General features: G+C 39.7%; 1 protein-coding gene across 3 annotated transcripts; it reads right to left on the reverse strand.

Moving 5' to 3' along the window:
- Positions 1-1,067: 1,067 nt before the first annotated feature.
- Positions 1,068-11,872, reverse strand: NOBOX (NOBOX oogenesis homeobox). Of its 3 annotated transcripts, none has more exons than XM_015871510.2 (7): positions 10,148-11,872; positions 8,764-9,447; positions 8,248-8,354; positions 7,912-8,021; positions 6,871-6,992; positions 2,647-2,917; positions 1,068-2,139 (listed from the first exon to the last, which is right to left on the reverse strand). In XM_015871510.2, exons 2-7 carry the CDS (start codon positions 9,383-9,385, stop codon positions 1,785-1,787), a joined length of 1,587 nt encoding a protein of 528 aa, XP_015726996.1. In that variant the 5' UTR covers positions 9,386-9,447; positions 10,148-11,872; the 3' UTR covers positions 1,068-1,784. The 3 variants fall into 3 exon arrangements, with proteins under 3 accessions (XP_015726996.1, XP_032302619.1, XP_015727001.1); XM_032446728.1 differs by having other exon boundaries at positions 8,764-9,487; XM_015871515.2 differs by having other exon boundaries at positions 8,764-9,375; positions 10,148-11,870.
- Between the last annotated feature and the right edge of the window lie 609 nt (positions 11,873-12,481).

Below are 12,481 nucleotides of genomic sequence, written 5' to 3' on the forward strand. Positions count from 1 at the left end.
AAGAGCCACAAACAACAAAAGATTGCATGTATGAATGCAATTATGGCTTTATTGTCTTAGTTTAATGCCAGTGCCTATTTCTGAACTTCATCATTTTTGTGCCTGCATTCCTAAGCTGTAAAGGAAAGATGCAGGAAAGAATGGTAGTAGTGGCTCCTATTCACAGGGTTCGTGTCTTTGTAACACTCACCAACAATGCTGTGAGCATCATCAAAATGCCGCATAGGAATTATTAACAACATAGTAAGTAATTAAGATTACACAAAGTAAATATGATCTCAGTCCTACACTGGCTGAAAAGCCCTCCAAATTACTACCTACATATCCCCTGGCTGAGACAGAGGCTGTGAGCTAAAATACTAATTAACTACAAGATCACCCACTATTCTAATAGATGAGCACAAAAGAAGCTGCACATCTACAGCAGCATTATGTAATTTTTCAATGCTCACCTCTGTTGTCATAACAGGTGTGCAGGTTTTGTTTTTTCTTTACCATCAGTGGCAGCGAAGGGTACTGAGAGGATCCAAAGAACCCACCTCAAATAAATGGCTTAGGAGTCGGTGCAAACACAGGCATTTGGGTTTTATTGACCATGGGGCAATTTACTTGGCACCCGGCACGACGGCTGCAGATGGAAGTAGCCTGTCTCCAAGGGGTAAGAGGTTCCTAGCCGAGGAACTGTCGGGACTAATTGAAAGGTCTTTAAACTAGGTATGAAGGGGGAAGGGGACAAAATGAGGGCCTCTGGGGCTGAGCAGGTAGTTCGAGGCTCAAAACAGAGCTTGATGGGTGAAGAGGGTGGAGTTCAAAGGGATGAAGAGGGGCAGGAGTATGCTGCTTCCCTAAAGTGTCTGCATACTAATGCACACAGCATGGGAAATAAACAGAAAGAATTAGAGATCTGCAACTGATCTGATCTGTTGTGATCACGGAGACGTGATGGGACAGCTTGCATGACTGGAACATTGTCATGGAGGCCTATGTGCTTTTTAGGAAAGACTGGCCAGCAAGGCAGGGTGGTGGAGTGTAGACAAAGTTCACAAAAATAGTATAAGAGCAGCATCTGTATTCTGAAAAGATTTTGTTCTTTTATTGGGTGAGAGGCTTTTTTTTTTAGACTGTGATTTTTATTTAACAAATCTGACAGACAAACTGAATAAATGGCAGTAGCATTAACTTTTGATCATACCAGGACTTGAACAAATTTTGAATACAGATCAAAGATACAAAAGGATACCAACATTGCCATTTCTACCTACTTACTTAGAAAATTATGCTGAATTGCTTTATTCTAAGAGATAACACAAATTCCTATCAGAGAATTAAAAAAAAAAAAAAATTCACTTGGCCTCTGACTGTCTTCCACTTTTTTCCACCATCTTCCCTCTTTTTCTTGTTCCCTCCAACTACTCAGTCTCCTGTGAAACCTTTTCATTTTTCATTATTTACCACTATACATACACCATAGGCATGTTTGTTCAGTATTCTTCTGAAAAAGGTAAATTGCTCTCCAATCCAGATGAAACCACTGCTATACCTAACATACATACACAGTAATATTTTCTCTAACATATAGCCTAAGAAGTAACTTTGGATTCAAATTAATGGGTCACAACTCATTTAAGAGAGCAAAAGATTATAGGAAAAGGAGGGGGAAGAAAAAAAAAAAAATTACATATATTATGCATGTATTCACAGATTCCTTCTTTCTCTCAGTCATCAGTAAAACCACTGATCACCCTGAGGCTTTCAGGTGACACTTACTCCTGAGGAGTGAGATGTCAAGATTGCAGAAATTTAGCTGAGCTTCCATTCAGCCACTGTAACACAGGCTGTTCCCCCATATGGTTTTGTACATAGCCTTGTGCAGCTCTTGCTGGCCCATCGGTTACCATTCCACTGCTTCCAGGTAAGGTAAGGAAAGATGCACTGGACTCAGTTGGCGTTGTTGAAGGGAGGTGAATGCTGGAGATGCTGCTTGGCAAGTGAAATGGCAGACAGTGGAACTGGGAACACTGGTGCTGCTGTGGATGTTGGGACAGCTGGTAAGTTCCATGCTGGCTGCCATATTGGCAGTATGGGGTCTCTAGACTGCCTATGAAGTCCAGCTGCTCAAGAGAAACTGGTGAACACAAGCTGTGGAGAGCAAGGAAAGAAGCAATTCAAAGTAGGGTCAAAACCATACAGCACTTTCTAAAATATACAACTGTTGTTTTCACTCTTGACAGCCATTCAAATCCTTATCTGTCTCCAACACTTTCTTCCAGATCCCAGACATAGGAAAAAAAAAAAAAAAAGCATTATCAGCAAAATTCTATAACATGGCACATTGATGAGGACTACCCTTTCCTACTCTCTAAGTGGCACACACCAACACTTAATGCATCCCCTCCGAAGGATGTGCTTCTGTGCTTCTGAACTTCACTTCCACTTGATATACATGCGGTTACCAATATCACTTTTCTGAAAGTAAGTGTATAGTCCTACTATGCCATTATACACTTTTCCATACTCCATTTAAAGGGTTTGTTTTCTTTTGAATTCTCAGTTACACTCATTTATTTTCTTGTCCCATACCCAACTTTGCACTCTCAAGATTCACTTCCTTTGTCTTCCTCAAAAAAGAATCTCATTTACTCCTACCCTTGATTCTGGATGCTGTAAGTGAAGGCCTCCTTGGAGCTGTTTTCCTGACTGGACAAGCTACATTCACTGTTGGGAGCATCCAGCATCAGTGGAACAATGTGACTGTAGGGGCTGAATGAAACACAGAGAGGCAGGCTGGCCCTGCGAATGGGTGGAGGACTGGGAAGGCTGGGGAAGCACTCCACCCTGCTGGAACTGAAGTCACACTGCAGCAACACCTTTGTCTGAACTGCTTCGCAAGATGCTGTCATTCCAGTCACTGGAGAGACTGTGAATAAAAAGAGAGATTGTCATATTAAAAATTAAAAGGAGTAAGCACAATATCAGTCTAACAAAAGTGACAAAACAGAAAGGCAAGATGCTAGTGAAGGAGTGTAGGTTAACTGATGCAAATAAAAGTGAACAAGTAGCAGCATTTCTTCTGGGAAGAAAAACAAGTAGCAGCGAGCTCTCTGAACATATAGCTATGCTTATTAGTTAGCCAAGATTACCTTCAGAATTTGAGTTTCCACATAGATTTATTCAGTTCTCAAGAAGTTAGCCAACTGAAAATAAGCACTTCATGGAAAAGAAAACAGGATCCCACAGCCTTCTTCCATATCTATTGTCCACTGGGAAGAACATGCTGCACAGATTATCCTTTTGAAAAAGTCAGCTAGTTTGAAAGAAACAAAAAGCATGCCTTTGGAGACATAGCATCTCGGCTGTGTTTTAAAAACAAAACTAACTCCTGATATGCTTTCGATGAATCATGCCAAACACTAAAACAAACAAAACAAAATAATATAGATGTTGGCCTTGTGAAATGGAAGCTAGGAGATGGGAAAGCACAACATATTTCAGTAGTTAGTCTTGTTTGATGGCCTGTCTCTTCAGTCACTTCTGGAAAAGGGGAGTGGAACAGTTTCTTACAAAGCTACCTCTGTGGAAAGAGGACATAATAGGAAAAGTTCATAGGCATACATGCTGGTGATCCAGAACAAGAATACACAGATGTACAAAGTTCTTGAAGACCACATACAAAATTCTTGAACATTATTGCTCCTTTATTAAGCCAAACAAACTATTTCTTTTTAGAAAAATGTAACTATCTTCAGGTATATAGGGCAGCAGAAATGATTTTCCAAGACTAGTTAGGCTGAACCAGAATGAGGATATGAGCAGATATGAGAATATACCTCAGACATTATTAAGTACAATTAGTCTACCTCCACCCATGGCAAATCACTCAGGGAATTCTATAGCAGTGTGAATAGTTTACAGCTGTACTTCACCCTCACAGGTATAGAGAGAAACATCAGATGCACTCCACCAGGTGTATGCCTTTGGCATAAAACCTAAACATAATACTGCTGCAGCTAGAACGAGCAACATTTTCAGAGTTTTGGAATACATATCCAGAGAGCTAATGAGATTCTGCTTCTATCATTTGCAGTTTCATTTCTATGTTTCCCCACTGAGCATGCAATTGCATTTATCTCACTGTATCTTCCCATATGATTTTATTTTTTTTTTCCCCCTCTCAACTCACTGCAAAGTTTCTTGTAATAAAACATGCCTGTGTAATTGTAAGCACAGCATATACTGGAGCATTAAGGGCCATCATAAAACTTGTCACATACACAGTCTCTTTCTGAAATTTGTATAAGTTTTGTTAAAACAAAAACAAAAAAAAACCCCACATCATTCTTGCAAGTGGCATCTTGAAAGAGAAAATCTATATCAAAGTTAGGAGCACAAGCATTCTTCAGTTAATTAACTGAATATGAGTAAACCTATTTCAGCTTAGAACCATAATGCTAGGAAAAGTATGTCAGCCTAATCTGGATTTTCAGTAGAAAGGAACCGACAACTTCTTTAGAAGTTGTGACTCTTATTTGCTATGTAAGCTATACATCATCAGATTTAAAGTAATCTGTTTAAAGACCAGAATATAGAAAAGTGAAATCTCAGGACTTATGGGATTTATTTACTCTTCTTTGACAGATTATGTTGACCTCCATGCAATTCCTCCTCCACTTCATTCAAATTTCTGCTTCTGGCTAATAAATCACATTGTTATTTCCCTAGAGCTACAAGCTCTGCTTGAAAAATGACCAGGGGGAACAAAAAATCTTCAATGAACAGAGGCATAGAAAGTAGCTTTTACTTCTATGGAGGTAAATACTTTTCTGAATATAAGCTCACAAACAGTTTCTGAAAAGTTGGCATCAACTGCTAAATCACCAGAAATCTCACAAAAATACACAAAATTATCCAAAAATACACACAACTGTCTGCCTAGTTTTGCCCAACGAACTGCTACAGCTGGAAGTTTATGTACATGAATGGCCAGTGCTTACCTGCATAAACATGTTCTTGTTTTTCATATAAAAGGCATTTACTTTATACATGCATCTAAACTCTCCTTAACTTAAGTTCAGTCCTACTCAGAGACATTTGGGTTTCATCTCTAAGGGGTCACCAATGCTTTAAATCACTAAATCAAAGTAATGTAATTGTCAGAATTCTCAGACAAACTGCAAACGTGTCAAATAGATACATACACAGTACTTTGCTTAAAGCAAGGATTTGTCTAGCAAAATCATAATATAATTCTAAGACCAAGGTAAGCTCAAGTAAAAATTTCTGAAGCACAACCAATTCTTTTGATTTTGGTATTAGTTGCACTGCCAGAAAGAAGAAAAAAAAAAATCTCAATTGCATCTTGCTGGCATTTTTAATCACCAACTTCTTTGGAGAACTATATCAAACAGTGAGACAAATAAATAAAAAGGTAAATCATAAACATTGTCTAGAGAACAATTAAAAACAAAGGAAAAAACAAAGCACTGAGCACTAGAAATCAGTTAACAGGTTGTAGCATTCTCATGCACATCAATAATTTTCTCATCCAGCTAAAGGTGGCGAGAAACTGCTACCAAGAAGAATATCTGAACAATCACTCCATTAAGTCAGCCTCTGAGCTGAATACACCACTACATAGGTCACAAATTATTCTGGTGAAATCTGCCATGAGCTGTTTCCACTGAGACCACTTTTCCTAGCCTTTGCCTTGTGGATTTATGACCTTTTTATTCATTTGTTCACACTTATTTTGCTTCTTTTACTTGGCATGTTATCCTATCCCTGTTTTATCTTCTTCATTTTCTAAAGTCTTCCAAGAAAAATGGAGAGCCCTAGATGGCCTTATTTATGAGCAAACATTTCTGAATAAGGATGAATGGGTCTGCCTATGCACTGCTAGGTGAGGGGGAATAAAAGGAAGTCTCATTTTCCATGGTTGAAGGCTTTCCTGTGATTTGGATATGCAGATTTCTCTCCTATGAGAACTCTAAATGGCAAGTCTTTTCCCTCAGAAGAAGCAGTAACTTAGATCTCTACTTTTCCTGTACAACAATTTTCCCATGACTTGTAGGAAAACAGGATAAAAATAATAATTATTATAAAAAAAAAAAAATAACTGAACATCACAATTTGTGCTCACTAGCAAAATATGCCTCTTTTCCTGCAAAGTAAATAATAATAATATTTTTGTCATACAGATATTTCTTTGGAACTTATTTACCAGCCTTAAGTAACAGACTTCAGCAATTTTTGCTTAGCTTGATTTACAGAGAACAAACTGAATTCATGTTCATGTGTTCTTAATACTACAGGTATAAGAGTTTCAGTAAAGGAAGTATATATTTCATAAAAGCTAGATTTACATAAAGCAAGTTCAAAGAATCTCATGAGTAAAAACCCATAAATCTTTATGTTGACTTCGCCCCCGCCCCCCCCTTCAAATCAAGAACTGCATCCCAACATGCAGATTTTCCCAGAAAGAAATTGCTCAATATTGGTGCAAAAGTATAAATCCACCTAAGAGAATCTAATAGCCAGAATAATACTTTTGTCATCGTGTAGAAAAGCACCTCCAGTTGCATCAGTTATCATTCAGCTACAACAACAGAACGTCTCAATCACATATCCTTATGAACTCATGTTCAGAATTCCTTGCTGGGCTGAATGAATAAAAACAGTAAATCTAGTTCTAGTGCTAGTACAGAGGCGCCATCCAACATAGCCATTAACATGATCAAAAGGGAACTTCTAAATTTAATATCACTTTTTGGATTGATGTGATTGGCCCCTAACATGACCTCCCTGAAGTGTCTGAGATCCTACCTACACCACCAGAAATAACAATAATAAATATCACACTGATGTGAGTCTCACCTGAGGAAGAAGCAAGCAATTCAGAACACTCACTGAGCTTGCAGGAACAGTTCCCAGCTTTAGTGTCTACACTTAATATGGCAGACTGATCAGGCGATGGAGGCACTGGCAGAAGAGGTGCCCTGGAGTTGTACATAAAAGGTATGAACTTGAACAAGAAGACAGTGCAAGACAATACCAGAGAGAATAAATAAATAAATAAACAAATAACAAAAAATAACAACAACAACCCGTAATTTTTTAAACTATCCTACAATGGCTAGATCCTAGACATTAGATCAGTAAACACTGACTTAGTGGAAGAAGGACTAATGAGTGCAAGAGACAGTTAACCAATATTTGGGGAAGCAGTCTCAGACTACTTGTGTGCAAAGGACGTGCAGCAGGGACAGTGTCATGAAGTCCATCAGGTGGTCTCCTATCTGTCACTTAACAGTTCACTTTTTTTCCCAGACTTCTTAAGAACAAGTATCACACTCCAGATTACCATAAACACCTCCGTCTAGAGAATTAATTTCTTCCATCCCTGCCTTCATTTGACAGACTACATATCTTCTCACTTATTCCTTTTTCCCTTCCAATGTAAATACTCCTCACTCATCTCTGAAAGGTACTACTTTTCATTTCTTCAGAGAAGCCCATGTCACTGTAAGACTGTTACATGCAAGCAGCATTTCCATCACTAAGTGAAAAAGCCATGAAAACATCAAGTGATAGTGGAAAGAGGTCTGGGATAAAAGGTTTCCCTTGTGCACGCAAAGGGCCTAAACAGCACATAAAGAGAAAAATGAAGTAGTGATTTTGTTCATCCTATCTATTCAACTCTCTGCCCTTCACATGGCTTCAGTAAACAGTGCTACACTGTGTCCAAAAGCTCTCCTAAGAGGACCTGCTTGGTTGCCAAAAATGGAAGTTCAATAAACCTTCGCTTCAATGATCATTTCTCCATGGATTAAATATAAAGGTCAAAAGTAATAGGTGAAGATATAATTCATTAGGTATCTATTGTGGAAAAAAGAGTAAATAGAGCAAGTCCCTCACCCACAGCTGCTTGACCCAGACAGAGCTGCTGGTGTTGAGTATTTTTTGCTGCCTTTGGCACTCGACTTCTTTGTTTTTCGCCACTTTGCCCTACGATTCTGAAACCAGACCTGATCAATAGAAAGAAACATTCAGATGGGCAGTGATTTACACACAGGAACACAGGCAAAAGAACAGCAACGACTGCGTCCACGCTTTCCCAGATGAATCCAGAACTCTCAAGGAAGCTTTCTTCCATAGAGCATCTGCAAGATTAACTTCTTTCTATCTCAGTTTCTCCCCTGACATTTTTCTGGCACAGATCCCACAAGTCACTGTTACCCACACAGGCATTACCAGGATACGCTGTGGTGTCACCCCAACCACAGTTGCGATTTCTCTTCTTTTCTCATTGTCAGGGTAACGATCTTCTTGGAACACCTTCTCCAACTCTTCTAGTTGTTCTAGAAATGATGCAGAGAGAGATGGAAAGCAAGTGATGAGGAAATAAATAAAAATGACAAAAAAAAAAAAAAAAAAAAGGAAAAAAAAAAGAAAGCAATTAAAAAAACAGCTTCTGTACTGTAGTTAGCAATACATCAACAACATGAGTGGTATTTTCTTAAAAAGCAAACCACAGAAGTATGTAAATGTCTCCTTCCACAGTAAAACAAACAGAAATATTTCAAACACAAAGACTTGGCAACTTTTAGCTGAAGAAGTTCTCACACTTCTAATACTGCAGAATGCATTGCAAATATTATTCAGAGCAGTTCAGCCCCTCCATGCTATGCTTTCAATATGACATGAGAAACATTAGTGCCATTATTGTTACAAGTATCACTGCATACCACTGGGCTCCCCATTACCTACCTGCACTATAGAAGGTACGTGTCTTCTTCTTGACCGGCAGTAGAATTTCTGGATCCTCACATATATCTTTTTTCTGCTTGTTCTCACCACGACTACTTCCAGATTCCAGCAATGAAGATACCTTGTAGGACTGCTGGCCTACAATACTGTCTGAAGTACATAGAACTGACCTGCAAGCAGTTGGGCCATGTACATCCTCTAACGGTGCCAGCCTGCAGAGTTCTCCAGAGACTGCACTAGGTGCCTTTGCAGCACACATTCCACTTATGCTTTTTTTATTTTTCTTTGCCTCATTTGCAGTCACATCAGAGTAATAACCTTCGTGCTGTCTGAGTGACCCTGAATCATCTGTGGGTGCCTGCGCAAACATAACCACAGGAAGAGGAGGCACAGAATTTATGTTGTTAAGGAAATCTGACAACTGCCCAAACACTGAGGCAAGGTTGAGTGGAAGAGCTGTTGAGTCTTGAGAAGCTGACGCAGAGGACTGCAGCATACAGTAACTACTAGCTTCCTCCTTCACAAGGCTTGTCTTATCTTCTGTTTCCAGAGTATCCCCAACTTCTTTTATAGTTGCAATTTGGAATGTAACTAGTGCATCAACTTCCCATACTGTGTCCATCAAGAAGATCAGCACAAAGTGCTCAGTATTCAGTGATAAGCCCTCCTTGCTGTCCTTACACTCTACAAAGAAATAAAAAAAGAACCAAAAACATCCCCCAGACTGACTCAAATGTACATTTTCTTACCCAGGTGTGCCTAGATAAGTTTCAGTCATGGGAGAGGGGAAACACTGCACAAAAAAAAAACCCAAAAAAACCAAACAAAACATATTTTGAGGTTCAAAATGAAGACTGTGACCAGAATAGGAAAAGAAAAAAGAAAACAGTATGGTCAACATAGAAATATTTAAACATCTGATCCTAGAAAAGACTCATCTTGAGAGAGAAAATGCCTGGAAAAATATTCAATTGCAAACTATAGAATGAGTTAATACTAGACACACAGAAGAGGGAAAAACAAACAAACAAACAAACAAAAAACCACAAGAGAAATCCGTATATAACTCACAGTAGTGTTTATAAGGAAAAGAGCACTGTGATTAACAGAGATATTTGGAATAAGGAACGTAATAAAAATCAATGATATATCAAGACACCAAAGGACTCCTTACAAAAATAGGCTAAAGATAAATGAAAGCCAGATTCTGGCCTATTCTGTTAGCAGTGATTATCTGACAAATGGCACCACTTTTTCATTACAGATGTTTCTGTTTCTATCATACTTAAGTTGATTAAAGTTAAAAAAAAAAAAAATCATACAAACATTTACTAACAAACTTCACTTTCTTCAGCTTCAGACACAACATTATTGAATAACATACCTAAGGACAGGCAATGAAGTAGGCACCTGAAGACAAAAATAGACAAAGTCAAAGTTTAATAAAGAGCACTGACTGCATTATGCTAACAGATATCAAATAGTAGAAGATAGCTAAAAAACAACACATCAAGAGAAATAAAACAGTCAATTATTACATTAACAGAACAACTTTCAGACAGTGCACCAGATTAGATAGCAGCTATCCCTGGGGCAAGGGCTCTCATTACCCATCTTGCAAGTACCAGTCCAGGCTTGGTAGGATTACTGCCCAGATAACAGCCTGGAGGAAGAAACAACAGGGTTCTTATTTTCTCCTGAGGTTGCTCATTAGGCTCATTGCCAGGCACCTTCTCTCCAGTAATTAACATGAGCTGGTGCTGTATTCCTGAAGCCCAACCCTTACCCATCCCTTTCAGCATTCATTCCTCCTCCATGCTCACTGCATCCATGCCAGATGGACAACTGCCCTGCATCCAAACCAACACAGCTGGAGGCAGCATTGTTAATGACCCACTCAATAACAAGCTTTGTGTGAGCAGTGGGACAAGCCAGCTCATCAAAGCCACCTGCAGAGTCAGCAACAAGGAAAACACAGCCCAGAAGCCATGGGGGCTATCTGAGAGACCTATTTCAGCCACTAGGCCAAGCAAATAGTGGCAATAAGTAGGCAACCCCTGAACAGGAGCAAGGACTCCCAATAGAACCATATGAAATGGGGTGGCAACCCTAAAAGCTCTGAAGCAGATGAAATCGGGCTAGTGGTGAGGCACAGCTCCTACTGGTTACAAGATCATGTTTGGAGAGTTTGTCAGTGGCTCAATGCCTGGATGGAGTGAAGAATGATACCACTCAGGTCTGTACAAGGGGTGCTATTTAATATCTTCATCAACAACAGCAGTGGGATCATGTCCATGCTCAGCAAATTTGTAGATGATACCAGATTGTGTGATCTACACACCTGGGGAATAGGGTGCCATTCAGAGAGAGACTCAAACAGCGGACTCAGGTGAACCTTACAGGGTTTAAGAAAGCCAAGTGCATGGCCTTGCACCTGGGTTGTGCTATCAATACAAGCTACGGTATAAAACAATAGAACACAGCTCTACTGAAAAGGATTTGGGAGTATTAACAGATAGCAAGCTGAACAAGAGGCAGTAATGTACTCTCGTAGCACAGTTAAAGCCAATCATGTCCTGGGCTGTATCAAAAGAAGCATAACTAGAAGGTCAAGGGAAGTGATCCTGCTCCTCTCCTCTTTTTCGGTAAGATGCTTTGTCCCAAGAGTAATTTTACTGTGTTAAATGAGTATAAAATGAAGCATGTGTAGCAGTATTATGTAAATCAAGTACAGTTAGTATGATAATACAGCTGATTCAGCTAGTAAATGTAAAGCATACTGACTTGAGTGTTAATGATGCTTAATTTCTTAGAGACATCCAGTGACCAGGTACAAATCTGATCCTAGAGTGGATAGAACCTCTTATATATTAAACCAAAGCATGAACACTAAAGACTGCTTTAGAGGTTCTTGTATCTAATCAACAGTGTTTACTTACTGCATGAAGTTTGGCTTTCTCTAGTATCTGTCTCAAATATCAGCTTTTTCCAGTATTCTGAGAAAAAGAACTACTGAGAATGCTTTCTTTCTTCTATCTTTAGAAAGAATGAATACAAGATCTCCAGGGCTGTGAAGCTCTAGTTTTATAGAATCATAGAATCACCAAGGTTGGAAAAGAGCTAAAAGATCAACCAGTCCAACCATTCACCTATTACCAACAGCTCCCTCAACACAACATTCAGTCACTCCCTGAACACCCCCAGGGTTGGTGACTCCACCACCTCCCTGGGCAGTCCATTCCAGTGTCTCACCACCCTTTCTGAGAAGTAATGCTTCCTAATGTCCAGCCTGGATCTCCCCTGCCACAGCTTGAAACCATTCCCTCTGGTCCTATCACTAACGACACGAGAGAAGAGGCCAACCCCCAGCTCACTACAACCTCCCTTCAGGAAGTTATAGAGAGCAAAAAGGTCTCCCCTGAACCTCTTCTTCTTCGGGGTGAACATTCCCAGCTCCTTCAGCCTCTCCTCATATGGCTTGTGATCCAGACACCTTTGTTGCCCTCCTTTGAACATATTCATGAACAGACAGCTTTGTTGCCCTCCTTTGAACATGTTCCAGGGCCTCGATGCCCTTCTTGCAGTGAGGGGCCCAAAACCGGACACAGTACTTGAGGCACAGCCTCACCAGTGCTGAGTACAGGAGAACAACCACCTCTCTGCGCCTTCTGGCAACACTGTTTCTGATGCAAGCCAGGATGCCCTTGGCCTTCTTGGC

This window comes from Coturnix japonica, chromosome 1, assembly GCF_001577835.2.
Source record: "Coturnix japonica isolate 7356 chromosome 1, Coturnix japonica 2.1, whole genome shotgun sequence".
Lineage (NCBI taxonomy): Eukaryota > Metazoa > Chordata > Aves > Galliformes > Phasianidae > Coturnix > Coturnix japonica.